General features: G+C 34.5%; 3 protein-coding genes across 5 annotated transcripts; 2 read left to right on the top strand and 1 right to left on the bottom strand.

The window, feature by feature from the left end:
• Positions 1–421: 421 nt before the first annotated feature.
• Positions 422–13,538, top strand: FMRFa (FMRFamide). Its single transcript, XM_069051401.1, has 2 exons — positions 422–532; positions 12,676–13,538. Exon 2 carries the CDS (start codon positions 12,683–12,685, stop codon positions 13,304–13,306), a length of 624 nt encoding a protein of 207 aa, XP_068907502.1. The 5' UTR covers positions 422–532; positions 12,676–12,682; the 3' UTR covers positions 13,307–13,538.
• Positions 13,539–13,708: 170 nt separating this feature from the next.
• Positions 13,709–21,505, bottom strand: LOC138133465 (transient receptor potential protein-like). Its single transcript, XM_069051403.1, is given in 14 exon segments — positions 13,709–13,836; positions 15,967–16,058; positions 16,499–16,792; positions 16,839–17,061; positions 17,110–17,461; positions 17,509–17,632; positions 17,811–17,944; positions 18,077–18,377; positions 19,543–19,695; positions 19,745–20,150; positions 20,438–20,639; positions 20,700–20,842; positions 20,893–21,178; positions 21,233–21,505. Coding segments are annotated over 14 exon segments (2,934 nt in total). The 5' UTR covers positions 21,382–21,505; the 3' UTR covers positions 13,709–13,761.
• On the top strand, positions 16,161–27,329 carry trpl (transient receptor potential-like). 3 transcript variants are annotated; one of them, XM_069051373.1, is made up of 15 exons: positions 16,161–16,232; positions 22,355–22,479; positions 22,528–22,765; positions 22,819–22,961; positions 23,008–23,188; positions 23,237–23,428; positions 23,479–23,713; positions 23,773–23,925; positions 23,971–24,226; positions 24,277–24,534; positions 24,588–24,783; positions 24,834–25,360; positions 25,412–25,492; positions 25,553–26,444; positions 26,495–27,329. In XM_069051373.1, the coding sequence occupies exons 2-15, from the start codon at positions 22,391–22,393 to the stop codon at positions 26,810–26,812; spliced, it is 3,759 nt and encodes a 1,252-aa protein (XP_068907474.1). In that variant the 5' UTR covers positions 16,161–16,232; positions 22,355–22,390; the 3' UTR covers positions 26,813–27,329. The 3 variants fall into 3 exon arrangements, with proteins under 3 accessions (XP_068907474.1, XP_068907475.1, XP_068907473.1); XM_069051374.1 differs by lacking the exon at positions 16,161–16,232 and adding an exon at positions 17,910–18,045; XM_069051372.1 differs by lacking the exon at positions 16,161–16,232 and adding an exon at positions 21,578–22,269.
• The last annotated feature ends 142 nt before the right edge of the window (positions 27,330–27,471 follow it).

Genomic DNA, 27,471 nt, shown 5'->3' with positions numbered 1-27,471 from the left:
TGCAAGTCGAGTAAAGAAAAACTAATACAACCGTTATTATAACGCAAAACAGAAAGCTTTTCTAAATACAATATCTGCTTGCAAGAGCAAACTTTATTTTGAGGGGAACTAAAAGAATTTCCGACAAAGACAACAATGCCGGAGATGAAGGTGCAAGTAAAAGGTCAAACAGCGAATTTAAAATTGCCAAATATAATTTTCGAAAGTGGATCTCGTTGGTGATGCAGCAAGAAATCTATAACCTCATTATGTGTAAACAGAGCAGCTCTTCATCTTCGTACTGGTCAATTAACAGCGAACGAAATATAAACTTTAATGGCCGGTTTTGTCAAAATGTAAATCAAAATACCGTATAATTACGAATGTGTATGGAGAGATCGTGGGAGCAACCAATGGTGTTGCAAGATCCCCCTCCATCATATGTAGGCGCTTTGAAAGGATAAAGCGTATCCCTCAACAGCAACATCCTGAAACGCCTGTTGATCTGCAACCAGTTGTGCTCTGGAGTGAAGCGGAATTTTTAACAAATTTTGTAAGTACACGTCCAATTATTATCTGTTAGTTTATCCAGAATCTGCACAACAATAAACAGGAAATAGACACATTTGAGAGTATCTGATCAGGACGAAAGAATTTTTCAACGAATTTTACAAGTTCTCTCGTAAAAAAATTAATTCTAAATTTTATTTTCTAATTCATAATTTGTGGAAAAAATTCAAGTAAATAGTTATTTATTTGTAAAAATATTAATTGTTTTTTTGCAATAATGTGTAAAGTGTGATTCACTTATTTTGTGCAACTATGCAAACCAAGTCCTAAAAATTTCATAGTTTTTGCTGAAGATATTTGTCATAAGAAAAATCAATTCGTCAGTTACGTAATGTCGACTTTGAATAGAAAACAAAAATTATTCAATTTTAATCGTTGACTAAGTGCACAGCAGAATTATTCTTAAAGCAAAACGTGAAGGAAATAAATTAAAGGAAAGCGCTGGCATGATAAATATTTCTTTCTTTTTAGTCCGGTATCCTCGCATGCACAGGTTGGCTATTTCAAGCCCGATTGGGCTTTATTGACCTGTTTTAATCGTATTTCAGTGTAACACCTTCAATTTTCAATTTATTTTCTATGAAGAATGATTTTTTTAAATAATCAATTTCGAACTAATTAAATCCCTTTGACACTACCTCAGCAGTCGTATCACAAAAGCTCAACGAATTTCTCAGACACAAAGAGAAAGTTCGCATTTATTAATTACTATTTATTATAAAATCATCACTTGTATCAATAATTACCATTTTTTCAGCCATTTTAAACTTATTCAAACTGTTCAAAATTAATTTACCGATTGATCATTATTAACGTGTAAAGATCCTTTGAATTCGAACTGTTCAAAAACAGCTCGTGCTTAATTAAATTGCCTTTCAACTGCAATTAAACATTTGCGTTTATTTTTTATTCAAAATTCTTTGTGCATAATTTATGATAATGTACACAACTGCGGTTGTCAGTAAAATGTCATTTCAATAATAAATCACTTCATAGATGTCCTAGACTAGACCAATGTAGTATTTTCAATCATCTCTATATATGTACAGTCGCGGATTGAAAAAATAGGACAAGCCGAAAAAGCAAGTAAGCTTTTTTCTATAAAATTTAGGTGCTTGACTTTGATTTTATAATTATGACATTTGAGACACTGATTTGTCAAAAACTGAATTGTCGAATCGAATTGAAAAAATGCCTCAAATTAACGATATTGTTGAAGTGTTTGGTAATTCCTAGGGCGGAAGAAGAGGGAATGTCGATTAGACAAATTGCCCAACGCTATAATATTAATAAAAACGGAATTAATGTTATCAAAATATGCAACACAAATTACATGATAAACTATAAATATTTTAATAGTAACCATAGAAAGAGTAAAATTTTTAAACAAACTTACTGTCGCGGCAAAAAATTCTGGTCGTCAATGTCATTTTAAAATTTGGTTAGATTGTCACAAATTAAAAAAAAAACCCTGCGTGATTATGCCCATGTCAACAATGTGTCAAAAAAATTCATTAATTAATGTCATACAATATGATGATAGGTTATGATATTTACGACCGTTTTATTATCGTCTCAATATCTTGTAAATTACGACAAATTACCTTTGTTCAAAATAATCAATTGGTAAAAACTTTTTACTAATTAATTTAAAGAAAGAACGTTTTGCAAAATTTTTGCTAAAAAGTTTGCAAAACGTTTTCTTTCGATGCATCTCTTGAACTCAACCTTTTGGGAACATACAGTAAGTTCAAAAAACATCTGGACTGTCAATAACAAAATTGTTGTTGTTGGGTTGGTTAATTGACTAGTTATTTTCGCATTATTTGGTTGGTATTGATGATTTTTCAAATTATTCATTTATCTAAATTTGATAGTGTCAAATAAATTACAAATGGGAGGTTCAAAATGTTCAAAATGATTTTTTTACAATTTCTTTTTTTTTTTAATTTTTAAGCATGAGAAAAGAGAGTGGCAAACAAACAACAAAAGGAACGTACAAAAATTGGAAGAAATTAAAATCTGTAATCTATTTCTTAGCTGCATTTCGCTTTAAAATAAAAACATAACCTAAATTTATTTTGTTACTAGATTTGACGTACAGTTTCGAGAGAAAATTTTATAACCAAGTATAGTCAAAAGAAACATTTTATTCAACATCTCATTTTAACAGTCCAGGAGTTTTTTAAACTTACATATAATTGATTTCATATAAATGTTCATCAAGTGAGCTGTGCATTTGTAAAAGCACCTTTAATTTAGTTACATTACAAAAGTCACATTTATGAAGGTCACGTCCAATAAATCTTTACTTGGTAAAAATACAAAGACAAAAACAAATAAGAATTACTTTAATTTAATCAGTAAAAAGACGTAACATTGCTTTTGAAATCAGCAATGTTAAAATGGACAAAAACTAAAAAAATAGTCAAATCGGGTTCGCGCAGAGCAAGCAACTTTGAAAGTTAAAGTCACTAGCTTTAGCTTTACTACCAACAGAAAATCAGATTTTCATGGCTTGCTTAGATGCACATTTATATGAAATTGAGTATATTTACACACTCTTAGGACAATAAAAATTTTATTTCTAATTTCTAATTCTTCAGAGAATTTATTGAATTTAATTAAACGCATATCGCCGATTCTGCAAGAGTTTACGTGCATACAAAATTTTTAAATATGTATTAACATAAAACGTTAACGTTATTGTTACAACGTCGTAACGTACGCAGAACGAGGCCGTTCATAAACTATATGATAGATGTTTTCTGTAAAAAATTGCCAACTGGAACTTGAGCGCCATTTTGAAGCAATCATTTTCTGTTAACGTTGAAGAATTGTATTCAATTTGTGAGTATTGTGGATGGTTTTTAAAATGGGGAGTGGGGGTGAGGAAGGAGTTGCTTACACGGCGTCAATTATTTGCTCGTAAGGTTTTGTTTGACTTTGCTTCAAGTAATTTAGCTTAAACAATGCCGTCATATTTTTTCCGAGTGAGACAGATTGGTAATTATTGTTTTTAGGATAGAGCAAATACGAATTACAAACACCGTTGATTATATGAGGGCACAAAATATAAGGTTTCATGTTTACCCCCAAAGGTTAAATTGAATTCATTAATAAAGTCAACTGTTTAGATCTTCTACACATTTGTTACCGGAATTAATAAGTCAAGAATAAATTGATTGCATTTAATTCGCAAGTCGAACCACGAATTTCAGGTCGGAGTGATTATTACGGTACTGTTCATTTTCAATTCATATATAAATAGATTACAAGTTAATCTCAAGGGTTATACTTGAGAATTTCTAATGCAATTGTAAATGCTGGAGAGGAACGCAATGAGAAATTTCACCGATCTCAAGTAAATTCGGATTTATGGAGCACCAACTCAAACAATAATTTAACAAAAATCTTTTTCATATTATTCCACAAAACTAACGCTGGTGGGTTAATAATAAATTAACACAACACTTTTAGAACCCTTTGATCTAAAGATGCGCCCGCTAGAGGCGAAATTAATATTGATGCAGATACGAAATGAAGATCTACAACAATTACAAAACTTTGGGATGAGCAGATAATTTTATTTAAACTTAATGTTGAAAGATGTAGGATCTTTGTACGTCATCATCAATAGCAAAATCTCTATTTTATTTTTCATTTTCTGGATGTTCTGTTAACAATACTGGTTCCTGTTAAAATTTTATTAGACCAATCAACTAATTTAGCCGCAAAAGATTCAACCACAGCAATGTCTTTTTTCAATTTAGAAATGGTTTCCATAATGTAGGTAGTAATTAAGTTTCTCCAAATTTTCTAATAAATGCTCAGAGTCTTCTACATTGACAGTCCTAATGTGTGATTTACCTGAAAATAATAAAAATGTATTATCTTGATGTACAGAGTGATCAACAAGAAAACAAATCAAGAGTGCTACTTAATCTTTTGTTTTATCGAAACGTCTCTCTTAGCTTAATCGTACACATATTTATACTTGCTATACACAGTTGTTTTATTGGTTGCCTACTCCTCAAAAAATCTATTATTAATTAATTAGTCATCATTAATGATGATGAATGCTTTATCGTCACTTACTCTGGGGTAATCGTAATTAAAAAATTTCTGATACATTTTGATAGGGTGTTCACCAATAAAATAAATTAGAAAAAATATGAAGTACAATTTATTGAAAAAGAATCAATTTTTCGCTTGTATATATGTAATAGATACTAATATTATAATTTATTTTTTAGTATCTTTACGATTATAAAGTTGTTAAATAAAATATTGACATAAAGAAGAACTTATCGTTATAGCTTTCTGTTGAATTTGTTGTTGAGGAATTCTTTACTGTTACCAACACAAAAATAATAAATGTGAGCTTCATGATTCCTTCTTTAACGAAATTAATTACTCTAATATGGACGTTTGGATTTTATTAGCTGTAACACGACATAAAAATTTGAACAACGTGAATGTGATATAATTAAAAATTATCGGTAGTGAAAATTTCGCCTGGAATGTGATATGTCATAAAATGATTCGTTATTTTTTTCAACGAAGTTTAATTAAAATTAGCAGTACGGCATTAATTGACGTAATGTTAAATATCTGGATGCAAATCGCGAAATACCATTTTAATATGAAATTTAACAAATGTTGCTTTTGACACATTACCCAATTAACAAGAAGAAGTGGGTGTTAATGAAACCCTGCTGAAACTTTCGCTGGATAATGCAAAGGGATCCTGTTCACTCATTATTCTTAATATTTCCAACTGATCGTACAGTTTGCTGTAGTTTTGCTTCGGTATTCAAATGAATTCAATTAAACAATCAAAAATTTTAATTAAAAGATAAGTGTCTGACGGGACGCTTAAATATGAAAAGTTTCGTGAGTATTTTTGTCGAGTCTAAATAATTCGTTAGATTTCAATGTAGGTGGGTATATATTTATTTGTTTGTTAATTGGTAACGGCTGGAGCAAATTTTATTCACGTACCAAATTTAGAAGTGAATCTAAAGCGGATTCGGCACCCACAATCACATTTTGCTAGGTAACATACGTTGCTAAGATTTATGGTTGAATGTAACGTTAGATTCATGTTGTTTCTGTCTGTTCACAAGTCGGCTTAAAATTTTTACAAGAAAATAATATGGTTTTTGTCATTGGGATATCTTTTCATGAGAAGCAACGACTTTTGAATCGTACCATAAACCAGTACGAAACTGTCTCGCTTCCACGTTAAAGAGCAATTTTTTGACGTTTTATTGCTCTCCTACAATGAATAAGAAATGTTTATACGATCCTTATGAAAAAAAAAAATATAAAGCATGTCTAAGACTCGCTAAAAATGGTTCTACATAAGAAATTATTTGTCTGTCGTTTTACATTAAAACAGTTGCTAATACTTTTTTTTTTCCTTTTAAATAAAGAGCGTTCAAAAAATTTGTGGTCACGTGGTCACGTGCTTTCTTTTGATTTCAATAACAATTAAATGACAGATATCAGACGTCACTTATTCAGCCAATTGTGTGAATTGATTTTTTTCCAAAAAACAGTTCTTTTTAGAACCAACCAACCAGATCTTTTCTGTTTTCCTTAGTACTGCGTGATGCTTTCTAATTTAAGTTAAATAATGGTCAGAGTGAAGTTATTTATCAAGAGGAAATGTCAAAGCATACGGACTGAAAAGACCACCACATATTTTTTGAACGCTCGTTATGAAGCTATAATCTAAATTAATATAAAATTTGTAAAATCAAATCGGTTTAATAAAAATTAGATTGATTTTTAACGCTTAGGATGCACAATTTATTTTATAACTTTTAGCGAAGTATAATCTCTTCAGATTTAGTACATTTTAAATTAGAATCTAACGCATCGACTGCACGTATTAGCATGTCATGTTCAATGTTCAATCCATGGATACAGAGTTTAAAGTTAGCCTCCTGAAATGTAAAAAAAATAAAGTTAATGGTTATTCTTAGAATTAGTTTTACGTCGCAGCATTGCTTTTTAATTTTTATTTTTGGAGAAATTAAAACTAGGACTCACACTGTGACCCTACCGGACCCGGTTGTCAAATTGGGATTGACTAAGACTTCAGGTCACAATGTAGTTTGTTTTAGTGAGGTAATTAGCTCACTACATCTTTTTAAAATAAAGAATAGTATATTATAATACGAGTCTTATAAGGAGCATTTTGTAGCACGCACGGGTTTAGGGCACGACGAGCTTGCGTCATAAAGGAGTAAGTGCTACAAAATGCCTTATGAACGAGATATCATACACTATTTTTTCTACTTTGCACCTTTTAAACCATTTTTAAGCGAAAATTTACAATTTTTCAAATTTGGGAAATTTTGTCGCGAAACAATTTCGTATGTGCCCAAAGAAATACGAGATTAGAACTAGTCTAACTGTCCAAGAGACGTCTAATGTAACGATTAATGTTTACAACAATTGTATATTCCACGGAAACAACTTAAATTAAAATTCGTTTTGTTTTGACGTTTATTTTGACATTTCATTTTCAGCATGCCAGGATCAGAAATGCCAACCTTGAAAAATTAAATTGAATTTCTATTACAGCACGGAAAATGGGTTTAGTTAGTAATAACTTTCATACAGGCGCAAAGTAGAAAAACATCTTTAAAGTTGGTACATAGGAATACACTTGTATAAACAAATTGTTTTATGGAATATAATCTGCAGGCCAAAAGGATTGCCTGTAGCAGGAAATAGTGTGGTGTATAGATGAGGTATAGATATAGTCCGTACGCGGATAGATTGCACGTTTCTAAATTCTAGTTCCAAAACATAACGCAGTGAAAAATACTAAACTCTCCATCACAATTATTTCACGTTATTTAGAAAACCGTTGTAGTCTTGCAGATTAATTCCCGCCACACTGGTCGCTGTGTTTGTCAAAAAACGTGCAATCTATCAGCGTACGGAGTATACTTGTATTTGATAAATTTAATATTTTTTAAAAGATATTAAAATTATTTTTAGCAAGAATTTTCATAACCGTGGCAACGGCTTCATTCTAAGGAGCTATTGATAATATTTTCTTTTGGTTCTTAATGACGTAACACCAGTACTCCACAATACTTCAGACTAGACAACTTCCGTTATTGAAGTTTTTTAGAAAAATATTTTAATGTCTCATCAGATAACTCCGATAGAGATTATATCCATCAGGATTGTTCAAATAAAATTTTAGTGGCTGTACATTTTAATCTTTGTGGAGTAGCCAAGCATTTCTGCTTGTACAGTTGGCTTCAAAAAAAACGGGAAATGAAATTTGACCTAATGTGAATTGGAAATTTAATTTGTCAATTTGTGCCTGTTTGACAGTAATGTTTGTATTTGTATAACAGACATTTCCGACACATAAGTGTCGTTTCAAACTATAAAAATTTAATAAAATCTGACAGAACTTTTTCTGACAGTTCCCGTTTTTTTGAAGCCAACCTTAGATGTAAAAAAACTTACATCGTTTTTAAAAGGCAAACGGATTGTAAAAAAAATAACGTATTTGTGGTAAACAAGAAAATATTATTTATAATAAAACATATTTTGATACGATATAGAAATTTCCAACAAAATGTTTTGATCATTATTTTTATTTTATTAAGAATAAATGGAAAATAACATTTCTGAAAATGTCAGTTTTGACATTTATGTCAATTTAATTTGTGGTTTTCACCCGAGAACACAAATTATTTATTCAACACAGAAATTTTCATTTTTGAAATGGAAAAAGAGAAAATGGTTTATTACACAATTTTGTTAGTAGGAATTTCGACTAAGACAAAAACTTCCCGGTATTTTCCATCCTTAAAAAATAAAAAGTGTATGTGAATTATTTTACATTTTTTGTCGTTTTTCAGTCACATTTTCGTTATTGTTCGAAAATAAGATACTCATCTGCTACTCGTGCTTATTCAAAAGTTCTTAAATAAAATGTGAAACCAACAGTCTAAAAAATGCAAGCATTTCTCCATGTCATTTAAGCCACTATTTTATCGTCTGGAAATCCAATAAGAATTTCGTAATTTTGAGATAAAAAGTAATTGGGGATTAGATCTGGCAAGTAGTGTGGTTGATACAAGTGATTCTCTAAACAAATAGTTATATCTATTTCCGTCAGAATCCAGGAACTGTTGCTGTAGCTCTTCGTATTAAGATTAAAATTACTAAAATCTTCAAACGTCTTGTTTTCCTTCATTTCATTTTTCTATGGCGCCTACACAAACATCACCACGCTGGACTCGTCCATCCTAAGAAAGCACATTGAAATCTTTGGACACTTGCTGTGAAGACACAAATTGAATTTCTTCCTGCGGCAAAGATATTTGATAATTGCTCCTCGGATCTCGATTTTTTCTATTTGGAGGAAAAACAAACTTCACAGATAACTCTAAATAACTCTTGAACGCAAAAAGAAGCGGCATCAAAATTTCCTGTGTGGTAGACGTCAATACATGGTTGTTTATTTCTTCAGTAAACAGAACAATAAACGACGAAACATTCTCATTTGCATTATTTTCTTTTAATAACGTTAAATTTCCATGAAATTTTCATTTTAATATTCATCGAATCGAATTCGAACTAAGAATAAAAAACCTAATGAATTGTTTGCGTTCAGTGAATTTGATCGATTTCAAAATAGTTTTATTTTTTTAATAATTATATTTAATTATTTATTATTTGTGTGTAGAACATAACTTACTCGGATTTTGAACAGATTTTCATCACGCAACAATCTGGAGAAAAAGAATTATTAGATTTGTTGATGTTTCTGATGTAGTAGTTTTAGAAAAGTTTTAATCGTGCCTGGTGTACAAAGTTCCTGAAACAATATAAACTGTCACTTAAAACATCCCCGATAATTCAGTTCCAGTATTTTTTTGTGATTTGAAAATATTATTCTTCTCTAAACTACTCCCTTGTTGATCTCACTTTTCAATATTTGGCACGTTTGTTTTAGAGCGACGCCGTCTTCCTGAACCTTCACGCCCCCGCTGTGCATGTTTGACTTGCTATTTTCACTTAAAATCAAGAGAGTTTTTCGCGAATTTATGAAACTTTCAGCATGCAACTCAACACTATAAACACGAACGTAATTGATATATGACAAGATCGTCTTTGCCAAAGCGAAAAGATTCCCTGTGCGTCGTAACGTCAACTTAATAACTCCTCTTGTATGGATCTCACGCTTAACCTTTTGCGGACACGAGATCCTGATAAATTGATGCTGCAAAAAGATATAATTGACCTCCATATAACTGATTTAGCTGCATTCAGTTTCAGCGCAAGAACAGACTTAATTACTCATTTTCAAAATGTAACTCAATTCCAAAATGGACGATTAAATGCGATACCGCTATTACGTCACAATATCATTGATGTATACTCTAAAAAGTGGAATTCCGGTTTCATTCTCGATCAGGACTTGCTTTTAGCAATTTAATTTAACAAACATGATACGAAACACCAAAACTTCATTTTCACACCATTTTCAAATTTATTCTCCCCACAATAATATACACCCAACTAATGTGCATGTTACATTATACTAATTAATCTAATCCAAGCTTTATCACCAAATTATAATTTCTCCTGTTAATCTTTTAGTGTCCCAATAACATTAAATTAGTACCTCCTAATTTTCTTTTTATTGGTACTTCGTGTTTCACCCAACAAAGGAAATGTGGATTGCTCTAGGTCATTAATGGCACTAAGAAAATAAATAGAGTTGTAAAAATGATTTATACATAAAATCTTGACAAAAATGTCTCATTTATTTAATTTCGCTTCTCATTCGGGTCTGAAAAGTTGAAAAGAAGTTCCAATGATTGAGTATTGGGAATATTAATCAATAAATTAACTTGTTTAAAATACTACAGAATGTTTGAAAAGAAAAAATCCTGTTGATGTGAATTAAATAAATGAGTAATTGAAAAATGAGTGTGTGGTTTCAGACGCCATTTCTTTGTTCAAAATGGCTACACAAATCCAACGGGTTCTAGATTATTAAGAACAAGTTAAAACATGTTACAAACGTCACAATCACGATTTCATTTTCCGATGTGAGCAAAGTTTGTTATCATTTCAGTTCATTTATTACTGAGACATTTTTAATTCTTCCAATTTAAATCTTTATGTCATATGTTGGGTTGTTTGAAAGTTAGAAATTGTTGAGTCCTTGTGGCCTCATTTCACTGAGCTTCAGTATCAGAGGAAATAAATTCTTTGGTCAAGAAATCCTTTTGAAAATGATAAACAAATAGTTCGACGCGACCTGAAGGAATAAATTGTTTGTTCGTCTCACGTGAATTGTATTTTTCTGTGTATTTTTTTTTTAACATCAATTTTGATCGTTGAACAATCGTTGTAATAAATTATAAATGCGGGAGACTTTAAAGCGAAATTAAGAAAGTTATGATTCGGTCGATAAGTTGGAGATGTAAATGTGCATCTCGACTTCAAGCCGGTGTATGTTTACAAGGTCTTGCAATCTGATAGCACTATTCTTTGTAAGACTATATGAGGAGGGTAACAACGTAAAATTGTTAAAGTGTCTCTTGGTTTTAAGTGATTCAGTATTGTTTACTGTAAATAGAAAATCAATATTGGTGGAGTAAAATTTCAACTTTGAGGGTTTGAAATAATAATTGCCTTGACACGTTTTTAACCGTAGAGTCTTTAACTAAATTTCTTGAAATGTCATCCTTGTTATTAAGACACCTCCAAGAATGTTTACACCAACGTCATAAACCTTTTTGGTATAATATAATACTTCCGTGTGAACTTTCCAATATTCCAAACATTTTCATTTTATTCGATTAAAGCGAACTCTAATGAACTCTTCGAATTGGTATCGTTCCTAAAGTTTGAATGAATCGGTCTTAAGTGTACGAACAACAAAAAACAAATCTGTATTCTGTAGCAAAACTGATCAACAATAGAGGAAAACGGAAAATAAAACCTCTGCAGATATACCGCGTCACTTAATAAACTGTCACTTGTCAGCTATGACATTTGTTTGAAGGTTTTAGGTTAATTTTATTTGAAAAAATTGTTTTCACTCATAAAGAACCCTGTTTTCAAATTTGGAACAAAGAAAATGGTTACTGCAACAACAAATCAAAATCGTTTCGATAAAAATTTGAATTTGACTTTTCTATACCCTCTTTTCAAAATGCTGTTGGTACGATCATTGCCAACCTCTGTGCTGCCAACTGAATCCTGACAGTTACTTACTCATTTTTTTTAGACAGCATGAACATTTTTATTATTAAAAAAAACTTCTTTACTAGGTGGAAAAATTAATATATAAAAAGAAACAGCATTGCATTTTTGGAATATACCATGCGATCCAAAAGAAAAGACAACAGATTAACAGCAGTTAGCAGTTTGTTAGCTTGTCAAGCTGCCAATGACAGATGACATTAAAGTTGTACAAATGTACAGTCGCGAGCAATAAATTTTGGTCGTCAAGGTCATTCTTTGACGCATTCGAAAATGCTCCATTGTAAAACAGTCGTAAATATCATAACCTATCATCATGTTGTATGACATGAATTGTCATTTTTTCTCTAACCAAATTTTGAAATGACATTGACGACCAAAATTTATTGCTCGCGACAGTAGTTCAAAAATCAGAATTGCCAACTGTGAGAATTTAACAATGGTCTGCTCTGATTTATTTTATTTTTAAATGAACGGTATTTTTAAATCAAAGTTGCTTTCCTAACAACGAAAAATGTGTTTAGTCATTTTTACACGTAAAATATGTGATACTTGCAAACCATTAAGTAACTTTTTGCAGCAATAATAGTATATTAATGCCCAAAATTTTAAATTGTTTCAGTTCTTTTTAGGACATAGTGAAATGTACGCATCACATGGTATGTAGCTTATACGATTATCACGTAAATCATAGCACCGCCCATGTACTTCTTAATTTGCACGGACTCTACTAATACCTCGTAGAAATCACCAGAAGTAACTGTTTTAAAAAGATTTCTTTACATTTAGGCTACTTAAATTAAAATTGTAGTTTTTCGATTTCTTTGTTGTTCGTTGTTGACTTTATTAATGTTGTTTCAGATTTAGAATGTTGTCGCTACCCATCATAATCACAATTTTCCTTGTACGTGTAACCTGGGCTTACAACGAAGAACTTTATTCGCTTTCTGAAAATCTAGATCCCTATTCGTATCCAAGCGAATACCAGGAAGATAGCGATTTCGACGTCCGTCGACGCAACAACAACAACTTCTTGCGGTTCGGCCGCAGCGGCGGGACAACCTACGACCTGGAGTACGACGATTTTAACGAAGATTTCGCCAGACCAACCCGGTCCGGGAAAACCGAAAAGAATGATCATTTCATCCGATTCGGTCGCAGCAAACAAGATTTTCTCAGGTTCGGCAGAGATCAACACAGAGTAGTCAGAGACAAGAGCGGCAATTATTTGCGATTTGGAAGAAGCGTCCCGAACACCGAAGAAAAAGTGCGAAACAAGAGAGACACTTATTCAGAGTTCAAAAGGGGAGGAAGCAATTTCATGAGATTTGGAAGGAACAGCAACTTTTTGAGATTCGGCAGAAATAACGAAATGACTGCGACCTCTGATCCGGAGAAAGTTCAACAACTTCAGGAATCTCCGTTGGTTCAGTTGCTGTCGGAGCTCCTCGAACACATCAAGAAAGGTCAAGACAAGAACAGAATCGTGTAATATTGTTTCAATCATTATTAATTCGTACATACATCAAATGAAATAAATGTGGCTGGATTCTGAATACCCGCAGTATTGTAGCATTTTTGTGTTTACGTTAAGTCATATTTTATAACATAATATATGTTAATAAATAATGAATGGAAACTATATATTATTATAACATGATTGTTGTATAAAGAGCATCAAAATAAAACTTCACTTTTTCTAAAAACACATCAGAATCTTCGATTTACTTTCGTGTACACTTTTTTAACATAAAAAAATCACGTAAAAAGTAAACAAAACTGCTGAACTTACCAAAAACAACAATCTCAAAAGAAGTAAAAAAGCACTTTGTCTTGAAAAGGGTAAGTATTTATTATGCTGAACAAGACAGGTATTTAAAATATGTAATTCTACTTTTTCGGGAAAATATTTATTTTAAAGTATTTATTTTTTGTTACAAGTAAATTCTATATCCACTCTTTTTGGGACATTTCCTCGTTCCTATTGGCAGATTTTAGGCTGGTTTGTTTAACATCTTCGGCCTAAATTGAAAAAGAAAAATAATAAAAACAGACTCAACCTTTTGAATTCTACTGTTAAAATTCAAATTTGGTTTAATCCAAGACATATGTACGAGTATCTGAATTCTGAAGTCATGCTGCAGGCAATATTAATTTTATTCAAATGGTATTAAGTTTAATTAAATGTATAAAGTCTGTTTTAATAATTCTCTAAATGTTGTTTAAAATGGCATTTATGTACTTTTTTCTGAATATACTCAGTGATAACGAAAACAATTTGAACATTTTTTTTAAACTGATGATTACGGCTACTTTCAATAGTTATTTCTAAGACACGGGTAAAGTAATCACCCGAGGGAGAAAATGATACTTTACTCCAGAGGTGTACACTTAATTTTTTTACCACTTCATTTTTAAACTTTCTCAAAATCAGAGCATCGGAGTAAGCACACTGGCCATTATCAAGACTGCGTTTCATTAATAATTAATTTCATCCTCGTTGGTTGTTTTGTTTTTACAAATCTTTGAACAATCGGTTCCAGCAGTGATTCTAAAGAAATCGTTTCCCACAATATCCTCTACAAGGATAAAGCGATATAATGGGATTTCATAGCAAAAAAATCTAGAGGGAAGTATGAAGCGGAGGATTTGTTGAAAAAATGTATGACGGAAATGGCTTAATTTTCAAGCAGGTCGAAAACTTCAAAATCATATTACATGGAACAACCCTGGCGATTAAGAAATATATTGAATCAGTTTTAATAATGTACTAATTAGCAGTTCTTCGGGGTTTTTTGACCAATTTCAGAGAAACGCCAGTCCAACGTTTTCATTTTTACTCCACAGGGAGCAAAATATTAAATAATGCATTCATTATACGAGTATATTTACTGACTGTTGAGTAATGATATTGATTACCCATAGCTGTGAATAATGATTCATTACTCCAAAATATTCAGGTTATAATTATTTTGAAAAGTCATAATTTACGAGTCTGCATGCTTTTGTTTTATGAAAAAGAAGTAATAAACGAATTTTCATGGTGAAAATCATAAAATATGTACGTCGTAGACAAAGTAACATATATTATTGATTCTCGTGAGTAATAGCCATCATTACATGCTCGATGAATAATTTTCTATTATTACTCCTTAGGGGGTAATACAGTGTGGAACAAAATGATCTTCATCTAGTTACCTTTGCATTACCCTTGTAAAAATACGATGTGCCGTTCTACGAAAAAAAGGAAGGCAGTACCCCAACCTCAAAATATACTGTCGCGAGTAAAAAATTTTGGTCATCACGGTCATTCTTTGACGCAACGGAAAGTGCTCTAATGTGAAACGGGCATAACCTCTAATAAATTCTACTTGTTTGTTTTGTCAAGATCTTGTCAACTTTTTGGAAATTCCAACTGGTTTGCCACTCTAGCTTCTGACACTTGCCCCAATTAAGCAGGCAAAATTTTTAATTTGTGACAGTAGCGGGAAATTTCAAAATGACCTTGACAACCCAGATTTAATGCTCGCGACTGTACATCAAAATTCCAAATGTGATTTATTGCGAAGGGATGAGATCGGAAATACGCCTCAATAATGAAAGTGTTTTCTTGCATGATAATATACATTTTAATCGTTTGTTAATTCAATTCAATAAATTGCAATAACTGTCAATTTGATTGAAGACATTTATTGACAGAACTACATGGGTACTTCAAAAAGAGCAGAGCGGTACAGAAAGATTTACATGTGAAAAAATTCTAAAGCTAACTAGATGATAATCATTCTGTTCCACACTGTATAATAATAAGACAGTCTCGGACACGAAAAATATCAACTGAAATCAACAAATCGGGGGCAAAATACAGACAATACTTAGGATGACCTTTGTGTAAATTCTTTTTGATGAAGCTTCTGCCGTGAACTTGAAATCATTAATAAAGCAAAGTATTTGTTTTTTCCCGAAAAAAAAAACACTTTTAAATGTACTGCAAACAAATTCACATAATAAAATATTTCGCATTGGAGTGATGTGATGTGCCTTAAAAATCTTTTGCACATTTGACGACAAATTTTTTACCAAAACAAAACATTACTTTAATATAAAATTTTAAACGTTCTAAGCAAAGAAACTCTGTGTAAACATACTCACTTTAGCATCAAACTTGTCAGCAGATGTCCATTTGCCAATATTTTCATTTTCCACATCGGCTGAAACGTTCGGTTTATGTATTGATGTCGGCTCTAGCGCAAAAGTTGTAAAAACATTAGTTAAATTTTAATAACATATCTTCTAATAAAACCGAACTATAAATATCTGAATACATAAATTATTTTCAGTGTTACGCTCGCAGCATGAGTTTATCCCGTGTGTTAATTTAAAATGTGATTCCATAAGAATTTTTTAACGCGTATCAAGTAAGTGGCCTCTGAATTGTACAATTTCATTTCAATTCGTACTTATCTTCCCACAAAGAACCGTAAAACACAAACGCTTTATTGTTTGGCTTTGTAACACAGTCAAGGTAGATTTTTGTTTCTCTTTATTGCTCGACAAACAAATTTAAAATGCAAAATGTAATTTCTAAAGCAGATAATTTCCAAGCATCACACTTCAACTTGTATTTGCAAAACAAAATTAATTTCATTGATCGATTTGGACATGTTTTGGATTAATTACGCACCTGGTTGTTCAATTCGAGACACCGAACGTGAATCCAAATTTCGTCTTTTCTCAGTGAGATTCTTCATTTTCCCAATCGGATCCGTCACTTGCGCACTTTTCTTCACCAAAGCATTCCAGTCTTTCTTCTTTTTTTTTAAAGTTGAAACACGTCTCGCTGTTTTGACCACGTGACCAAAAACACTGTACTCTTTGTTACCACCTTTACCAACTTCACTCTTAATAGCTTCCACAATCCCAATATGAAAATCTTTCAAGATCCTCCTTTCGATCATTTTTCCTTTTCTTCCCGACACTGAAAACTTCCTGCTAACACGCTTTTCCCGTCATTTTCCAATTACCTTGTTTCTCTTCGAACGACATGTTCGGAGTACGCATTCCATTTTCACGCAGCACATCTATAATATCATACCTCAAGGACGAAATGTCCTGGCGTATTTCTATAACATCGTCTTCGGTAACCCCAAATTCGTGTCGCTTTCGCTGCTCCGCTGTGACATATCTTTTGACCAACGCCCTAACAACAGCGCTGTGTTTGTCTCTAGCTTTCAATTTTAAATCATCCTGTAAGGAAAAAATCAAATGTATATTTAACCAAGTCAAGTTACCAACATCGAGACGCGCGTTTCTGCGGCGCGTTTTAAACAATTTACAAAACCAATCACTGTTGGGCAGGACGTTGAAAGGCGGTGGCAAAATATCTTTGTTTTCAAAATAGTTGATCCACAGTTTGCTTCTGGCAAATTTCCACTCGACGTCCGCCCTCTCGGAAATAATCTGGTAAGAGTTGGACATCATCGCGATCAGCATGTTCAAAAGAACGATAATGTTGATGACTGAGTAAGAACCAAACATCAGCAAAGCCCAGAATCTTGTAAAGCTCTTGATGCCTGTTAGTTCGAAGGACATGAGATCCACCAGACCAAAACTGGCCCAGAAGAGCGACTGAGATGTTTCGAACAGGCTGCAAAGAGTGTCTGATGAAGTGGTTTTGCGAAATTGAGACAGTACTTTGCGTATCTTCTCCAGATGGTGCAAGCCTTGTCGTTGGTTTCGAAATCGGCAGCACCAGTGGGAAGATGGTAGCATTTATTTTTTTCCAACTCGGCGTAGTACCAGAGCAACTGGTTCAAACCTGGAAAGTTGCATTTGTGGTGTTTTAATCGCCAGAAATATTGAATTTTTGTTATGTGGGGGAAGAGTCAAGATTGACTTATTTATAAATGAATGCACTCTCCTGGGAAATTAGCTTGAAGGGTTTTTAATTTTCGGTCAACAACATTATGAAATAAAATTATCGTAACAATACATACCACACCCGAATGCAAACAAAACCAGCGTATAAATAAAGAAGAACTTTACTATGTCAATAATCATTCTGCCGAGTGATATCTGAAGTGGTCCCAAGTGTGGATTCACGCTGAATATGTGAACCAGTTTTAAGAAGCTGAAATGAATATGTATTATGTGCGAAAACTCAGTTTCCACCAAGCGTTCGACAAGAACAAACGCTAATTATGTCATGTCCACATTTACTCAGACAGACTTGTAAGTTTAAGTGTCGTGCTTTATTAATAACCTGAAAATCATGGCGGCTGCGAAAGCTCCTTCGGATATTAACATTGGCTCGAATGAGCTCCACTCTTCTCTCGGGTACCAAGGATTGGCTCCTGTTGCTTCCGCTTTCTAAAACAAACTGGTGGGTTCGCAACCTTGACTCTTAACAACACTTGCCCAAGTAATGTACAAAGAGGACATCCTCAAAGCAAACCATACGACGTAAAGTGTGTTTGTTGTGAAGTCGACAACGTTCCACAAGTCGGAGATGTATTCGTACAAGCCAATGTCCCAAAGTCTCTTCATTTCTTTGCAAAGTTTGCCTGAAATGGGGAATTAATCAAATACTAAATTTAATCGATGGAATATTTATCACAAGTGACGTAACGAAATTTGGTCGGAAATTAATCCAGCACAATTAATTTACATTACTTGGTACGTCTGTTCAGACGATGATGAAATGCGTATTGATTCTCATTTTTGTAATTGAATGGGATAAGGTGGAATAAAGTAAACACAACAGTTTTTAGGTGTGGTAAAGCTGGTTGCTTTACTGTTTCAGTCATGCAGTTGTCATCTGTGAAATGAGAATCAGAGTTTCATAACTGCTGGTACCACAAGTCCATATATACAAAAAAAATTTGACTGTCGATTGAGTGTCAAGTGTCAAGATACAACAAAAGTTAGTTCAGGTAATGGTACAGTTGTCGAAATTTTTAAGAGTTTTGGTTCATTACTGCGCGAGTACTACTTCAGTACCTAGACGATAAATGCATTTGGTACAGATTAGATCAGACTGCTTCTCCTAAAAGATTAAACCACGACTGCGTTCTTATTATAAGTGTCTCGTTTCACATCATTTTATTAAGGTACTGCGACTCTTATAGTTGGCAGAAAAGAGTTGTCGAGTAACCAAAAAAGAGTTTTTCGCAGCACAATTTGATACTTTAGTAAAACTATGCCAAAGAGTCGGTACTACACTTAGTGTGGTACTATATTTACTTGAAACAAAGAGTACTCGGCAAAACCCAAAACCCCATCCCGTTTCTTCCTCCTCCATTCCTCGACAACTTTCAGCATCCATTTGGTACCAAACCATTCGAGAACCACAATTCCGACCCTCTAGTACCACAAGCATATAGAAGATTGAGTATTAAGTGTCAAGATACAACAAAACCTAGTTCAGGTAATGGTACAGTTGTCAATTTTTTTTTTAGAATTTTGGTTCATTACTGCGCGAGTACTACTTCAGTACCTAGATGACAAATGCATTTGGTTCAGATTAGGTCAGACTGTTTCTCCTAAAAGATAAAACCACGACTGCGTTCTTATTAACATGTCTGAGCTGAAAGTGTCTCGTTTCACATCATTTTATTAAAGTACTGCGACTCTTTGTCATCAAAAAAGATTTTTTCGCAGCACAGTTACTTTAATAAAAGTACCTATACCAAAGAGTCGGTACTACACTCAGCGTGGTACTGTATTTACTTGAAACAAAGAGGACGACGCCGTACTCGGCGAACCCCAAAACCCCTCCCCGTTCCTTCCTCCTCCATTCCTCGACAACCTCCAGCATCCATTTGGTACCGAACCATTCGAGAACCACGATCTCGACCCTTTGGGAAGCGGCTCCTAAAAGTACTGCGCGCATCTATTAGCGCACATGTAATTAGTGATAGTCGATGCTCACCCAAGAAAAACAAATAGCTGCTAGAATGACATATAAATTTGACAAAAGGCTTTCTCATGAACATCGCCATTTTTGATCGCGGTGCCAACATATAGACCACACAATAGATTGGAAACATTGCACTTAGTCGTACTATTTGGGTTATTTGCCCAAAAAGATTCTTCCTGCGGAACCCGGGCAAACCTTCGTACCAGATGGTACCAAGAAGTTGTTGGACATTTGGGTGCGCCACGAACTTTTTTTGTTTGTATTTGATCGCAAGCTTGAGCCTTTCGAGTGTTTGGCGATCTCCGGACGTCCAAGTAGGGTTGTTGTGGTTGTAATTCAGTACCACCATCAGTTCTTCTGATGTTTTCACGTGGTCTAGCAAAAGCGCGGCGAAGTCTTCCACCTTGATACGCAAACTCTAAAAAACATGAACATTGAGCATTTTGTAAAAAATATTAAGTTGGTTCAGTCTGGAAGGTCAATAAAAAATTTCAAAATTGATTTGTTTTGTTTTTGGTTTTAAGAATAAAATCGCACCGGTTTTATCAAGGAAATTTTCCCTTGCCCGAGCGATTTATTTCTGACCTTTGGCTAGACTCGGCATCTCTGGTGGGCAATAAATGAAATTTTCCGGAAGGCGTAAAAACCACTCGCTTTGCATTCAGATAGAAATATTCGCATTATAGATACTAACGGAAAACTTACGTTGTACTCCGCTCTGAACTCAGTTTCCAGCCGACTAAGTCGCCTTAAGTCCCAAGAAAGTTCAAAAGCCGTTAATAAAGGGTCAGCAGAAGACAAAGAAATAAGAGACGGAGAAGTTAAAGCTCTGTAAGCATTTATGCGAGCTTGCGAATGTCTTAAAGAGTCGGTTTGGTCTGAACAAACGCATTCGTCGCAACCACATCTTAGAACATTTCATAAATTAATTAAATCAAATCTAATTGTAACGAGAATTATTTATTACTTGACGTCGTGCGGAACCGGCACAGTTGCTCCCCGATCCAGCAACAGTTTCACAATTTCGTAGTTATTTTTGTGGGACGCTAAAACCAGAGGGGTTAAATCAGAAGTAAACGAAGAAGAGGAGCTTTCGACTTTCTCCCAGCTCTAAAAACAAACAAAAAAGAAAACGAAACCAGTGTCAGGAGGAAAATTACGTAAGAGGCGCCAGGTTCGTGCACGTTTTCTTCCCACTCAAGAAGCAACTCGACTGCTTCGACAAATTCTTCGTTGATCGCGTACAAAAGACCGTCCTGCAAGCACACGTGCACAAAAATAACACACAGATATGCAAATACCTTGACATCTATCTTGCATTCAAGAAGCACCTTGATGAGCTCGATGTTGCCGTTTTCAACAGCTATCACGAGAGCCGATCTGTTTAGAGGATCCACACAATTAATGTCAAACTCTTCCGGAGTGCAACAGTGATCTTCAAAAATTCTTAAACGTCACGTGGTTAAAAAATCTACCGGAGAGGTTTTACAATACAAATACCTGCGGACTGTCGAACAATCTCCTCTTTCCGCGTGCAAGAGAAACACTTTTTCAACAGGTGATAAAGATTTTTCACTCAAGTTTCTACAGGCGCTCGAATTAATTGAACTTTCACTTTTTCCCAACAAATCTTGATTTGAGTGATACATCGCGTGAACTTTTTGTTTCAGCTTCCTCGGATTATTGCATTATGCAAAGAATACTTTCAAGTTTATATTGATCCTGATACTATTAATTGAATTAAAACGAGGGAACAAAGACAGCACGCTCCACTGCGTGATTTCTTTCAAAGTAGATTGAAAATGATGAAACCAAAATCTTAATCATTCAACAAAACTTCAACGCGCTAGATTTAATTATTATGTCGTTCTTATTTTTTTTCTCTCATTAGAAGCATGTTGTTAGTTCTTGTCCATCTGTTTCTTTTTTGCTAATAACAACATAAACTAACTGGCAACTAAGGGCCCGATTTCAAGTCATGGTCGCAAATAGATGGTGCAGCGCAAATATGTAGCTATCTTTGTCCTACACATTAATTACCAATATGCGTCATCTTTCTCTCTTGCGCCGTTCCATGACAACAAGTGCGACCGTCGCAAGTCAACTTGAAATCGGTCTCTAAGAGTCTTCAAGTGGTCGCAGCTAGATGGGTTTCTAGTCCTTCAGATGATGTTCAATAAAATATTTTCTTACATTTCACTACTTGAATATTTTTAAGGTTTCGCCATTTTGTTGGTGATCTAGAGTTGTCTCTTTTTTAAATTTAGCTGCCAAAATTATTTGCAATGAAGAAAAGCTAGTGTAGGATTACTAGAGAAGTGAAAAGAAATAATAACGTAAGTGGATAAAACATTTCTTAAAGTTTAACCTATATATAAAACCTGGGTAGGTAATCTAATTTGCCAAATACAATAATGTAATTAGACCATAGTTATATGCGCTTACCAGTTCATTAGTCACTTACTCATTCTTTCCTTTCCTAGCTTGTCGGGATGTGATAGTTTGTATTTTAGATAAAAAAAATGGCGGAGGAAGACGTAAGTTTACATAAAACATTTTGAAAAAGTGTTGTGGAGTGACGGCGTCTCTTGGTTAAATCAATTTTCACGAACTCCTTTGTAGATCGATGTTGAAGCAAAAATCACAAGGAAGTCCTTGATGATGCCGAACCTACCAAAGTCGCTGTCGATCGAAGAGAAAAAATATTTATTGGCAATTGAAAGGGGTGACATGGGCAACGTTCGCAGGTAAGTCTTCGCAAACTGTACCATCCTCCTCTGAACAATGTGCTACAGGATGCTCCAAAAAGCCCATCGAAAAAAATATTTCGACATCAACTGCGTGGACAGTTTGGGAAGAGGTTCGCTCACTATTGCGATCGACCAAGAAAATCTGGAAATGGTAGAGTTGTTGGTCGTCATGGGGGTGGACACCAAAGATGCTTTGCTGCACGCCATCAATGTGGAGTTTGTCGAAGCTGTGGAACTGTTGCTGGAGCATGAAGAATTGATACACAAAGACGGGGAACCATATGTAATTTTGTTTGTTGTTATTGCAACACCTGTGACAACACTTTTCGGTTGTAGAGTTGGCAGAAAGTTGACATTAACACCGCGATGTTCACACCAGATATTACACCTTTGATTTTGGCAGCACATCGAAATAATTACGAGATTTTGAAAATACTGTTGGATAGAGGTGCTACAGTTCCTATGCCACACGATATCAAGTAAGATTGTTCGCGTTTTAGATGTCTTTCTATTAAGAGCTTGTAGGTGCGGTTGTGATGAGTGTATCAAAGAGTCCGAAGCAGATTATTTGCGGCACTCGTTGTCACGCTTGAACGAGTACAAAGCGTTAGCCAGTCCATCTTTGATAGCTCTTTCTTCCAGTGATCCAATTCTGACAGCGTTTCAGCTTTCTTGGGAATTACGGAACTTGGCTTTCGCGGAACCTGTGAGTTGCGTCAAATCTCTTACTAAACTAAACGCGAAAGTATTTTAGGAGAGCAAATCCGAATACATGGAGCTACGAAAACAGTGTCAACAATTTGCAGTCGATCTTCTTCACCAGTCGAGAAGTTCTCAGGAGTTGGCGTTCATTCTAAACCACGACCCGGACAGTCCTCCGTATGAAGAAGGCGAACACATGAAACTAGCACGCTTGGAACTAGCCATCCAGTACAAGCAGAAGAAGGTGCAAGTCTGCATCGATGAGTATTTTTATCTTGATTTATTTTTTGACAGTTTGTGTCTCATCCCAACATTCAACAACTTTTGGCAGCTATTTGGTACGAAGGCGTTCCAGGATTTCGAAGAAAATCGGCTTCGCAAAAAGTTATGATTATTGTGAAAGTTGCCGTTTTGTTTCCGCTGTACTGCTTGCTCTACATGATTGCTCCAGAGACCAAAACGGGGAAGTTGATGAGGAAGCCGTTCATGAAATTTCTTATCCACGCCTCTTCCTATTTGTTCTTCTTGTGTGAGTATGCAAAATTTTAGAAGATTTTCAGAAAATATTGTATTTGGTAAAATTCACAGTTTTGCTGATTCTGGTGTCGCAAAGAGCAGAAGATCAAGTAATCGAATTATTTGGAACGGAGAGCATGAAAGCAAGCGTGCAAGAAAAGTACAAAAAGCAGAGAGGGAATCCGCCCACGATTCTCGAATACGTCGTGCTTATCTACGTTCTTGGTGAGTGTCGTAGCAATTTTACTCTTTGACCAATTGGTTTTTTAGGTTTTATTTTTGAAGAAACTCATGAAATATACGTGGAAGGGATGAAGTCTTACTTGAGAAACTTGTGGAACTTTATTGACTTCACCAGAAATTTTCTCTACACCGCTGTGTTTATTCTACGAGTGGCTGCGTACATTCAGCAGGCATCAGAAATAGAAAAAGACCCATTCAGAGCATATATAAGAAGGGAAGACTGGCAAGCTTTTGATCCTCAACTCATTGCTGAAGGTCTCTTCGCTGCTGCTAACATCTTCAGGTAATGGCATCGTACAAAACTATAATACCTCTAGAGCTTCTGATTTCTAGTGCCTTAAAACTAGTTCACTTGTTTTCTATAAACCCTCATCTGGGACCATTACAAATTTCTTTGGGTAGAATGGTCATCGACATTGTAAAATTCTTTTTCATTTATACTTTAGTACTGTTTGCTTTTGCTTGCGGTTTAAATCAACTTCTATGGTACTTTTCCGATTTGGAAAAGAAAAAATGCTACCCCGAACCTAATGGTGAACCTGATTTTGACAACGCTGGAGATTCCTGCATGAAATGGAGACGGTTTGCAAAGTACTTAATAGTTTTCTTGGTATCTATTCAAATGTAGAACACGAGATTTCTAGTGTTTTTGAATCATCTCAATCTCTATTTTGGGCAAGTTTTGGAATGGTAGATCTTGGAAGTTTTGAACTTACAGGAATTAAAACTTACACAAGATTCTGGGGACTTCTGATGTTCGGATCATATTCAGTAATCAATGTGATCGTATTGTTGAACCTCCTCATTGCCATGATGTCAAATTCTTATGCCATGATCGACGTAAGTGTCTCAACACTTTCAATTCAAGCATGCATTTGTTTTGATTGAAGGAACATTCCGATACTGAATGGAAATTTGCAAGAACCAAGCTTTGGATGAGCTATTTTGAAGAAAGTGCCACTCTTCCATCTCCATTTAACATTTTTCCTAAACCTAAACACCTACTGAAGCTTTTTGGGGTGCGCAAGAAAGATAAACTGAGGAAGGTGTCGACAAAAAGAAGAAATCGCGAAGAAAAGGAACGCGATTATAAATACACAGCGGTAATGCGGGCACTGGTGTGGAGATACGTGTCAGCCATGCATCGAAAGTGTGAAGAAAACGCGGTAACAGAAGACGACATTAACGAACTGAAGAGTGAGATTTCTTCGTTCCGTTATGAAATATTGGAAGTATTGCAAAAGAATGGAATGGATACTTCGTGTGCCGAAAGGAAGGAGAAAGCTGTGCTGGGCAAGAAGATGAAAATATGGGAGAGAAGATTGATGAAAGATTTTAAAGTTGCTCCGGTCGTTATAGATGAAGAAGTGGAACTCATCTATCAGACGCCCCCAGAAGGGGAAGATTCGCTCGCTAAGTAAACATTTTCTTCTGCAAGTATAAACGATCTACACTGGATTGGTTGCAGATTTAGACGAATAGCAAAGCTGGCTGTTCTTAATTCGAGTTTGAACAAGTGGAGACAAGTTGTTAAAGGAGCTTGCATAGCGTGAGTATGAAGCGCAGTTCAATTTTGTCAGTTTAGTTTTTAATAAACAAATAAAAATAGTTCGCAGATTGGACACTGTCACAGGAGAGATTCGTTCAAAAAGCAGCAGAACTTGCAACGAGCAATGGAAGAAGCTAAGAAATTGACAGTGAAGACGCCGGATCAAAGTCGAGCTACCACACCAATACAGCTTCCTGACACAACTGGTTCCGATATTATTAATGTGATAAGAGAGTTGACACCCGACAGTTTAAGAGTACCCAAGTCTTCAATTAGTCCAAGTCCGCAACTTGTGAAGAGTGGTGACGACAAGAGTCCTCTGATATCGATTTCTCCACCGGAAACTACCACCAAAAGTGACGTACCCGATTTGATAATTCTGGAAAGTACAAAGACGTCGCCGGTGTTGTCCCAGAAGTTAGTAAACAAGTCATCTGTCGAGTCACTGGACAAAATTATTGACAATGATACCGGCAGGAGTCGTTCTTCTGATTCGAACTCTCTTGATGATGACAAAATCCTCCGGGATAGTTTTCCGGGTTCGCCTACTTCGAGTGACGACAAAAGTCTCGATAGTTTGAATAAAAAAACACTGTTCTCGTCTGGAAGTTTCACGCCTGATTCTGATACTGGCGATAAGAGGAGCGATGAGTTGGTGGAATCAAAGAGTGTGAAATTTAATTTTGATAATGCAACGGATGATGCCAAGACTGATGGTAAAATGTCCACAGGAATACTCAAAAAATCTGAACAGAAAGCAGAGGAGTCTGTGCAGAAAAAAAGTTTGACTATTGTACAACAGGAGAATGTTGGCCAGGAAGAGCTTGTGCAGGAAGAAGTTGGTGAAGAACGAGAGCAAATTGAGACATGTGATGTAAAGGAAGAAAGTAATTTAGAAGAGACGTCAGTGGGAGAAGAAACGATGGAACAAAGTGTAAAAGGAAGCAAAGAAGTAAAAAAGTGAGTTGATTTAGGTTTTTTTAGTAAAGAAAAATGTTTCAGAATGAAGTGACTGCAACTGTAGAAGAAGCGAGTGTGTTGGAAGATGATTTTAACAAAGAAAAAACTGGAAATGTTGAAACGAGTGACGATAAAAATGAAAATAAAGAGGAAGAGGATGCGGCGATAAAAACTGAAAGTACAGTACAACAAGAATCGCCAGAGGAACGAGATTTAGCTGAATCGGGATCAGACAGTAAACTAACCACTGGAAATTTTGACAAAGCCAACAGGGAAATGTCGAAATCTCCGTTGTCTGCAAGAAACATTAGAAGAATAGATGACAGCAGTAGACGTCAACCGAAAACTGGATGGCTTTAGAAGTATTGTTAAATTAGAGATAAAAAAGCAACACGAAAACGTGTCTTGTCGTTCAACGATTTAACTTTCTTTTTGTGCAGAACTGTATTTTTTTCTTTATGATTGGTCTATATTTTTTCTTCTTAATTAAGTAGGTACAGTTGGTTGCAAAACGAAACGAAAATTTTTCTAATGTAAATTTGATTTTGTCCATTTGTCAATTAATTGTCTACTTGACAATACCTATCAAATAATTTTAAAAAATGTCATAGAATTTTGACACACCTATCTCTTGTAAGAAGGTTTCACCCTATTGACAAATTGTAAAAATGTGTCAATTTTATTCTGAAAGTTTCCGTTTTTGTTGCAACCAATTGTACATAACTCGGTAACTTTGAGATTATTTTGTGCGAGCAAATAAACTGCTGGCTATGTAAAAACTAATAAAAGTACGTAACCTATAGAAAACAGTGCATATGTAATAAATAATTTGGTGTATCGACATGAATAATAATAAAAGTAATAATTTATTTATAAACCGAATATGCTAGTAAGAATTGACTGTTTAACCAGGTAGGTAAAATAACTACAGAGTAAAAATATATCTTAAATATTTTATTACCACTGGACTTTCCTAGTTCATACAGGAAATTAAAGAAATTGATAAAAAAAACAAGAAT

This window comes from Tenebrio molitor, chromosome 6 (assembly GCF_963966145.1).
Source record: "Tenebrio molitor chromosome 6, icTenMoli1.1, whole genome shotgun sequence".
Lineage (NCBI taxonomy): Eukaryota > Metazoa > Arthropoda > Insecta > Coleoptera > Tenebrionidae > Tenebrio > Tenebrio molitor.
This window is presented reverse-complemented; position numbering and strand designations above follow the sequence as displayed.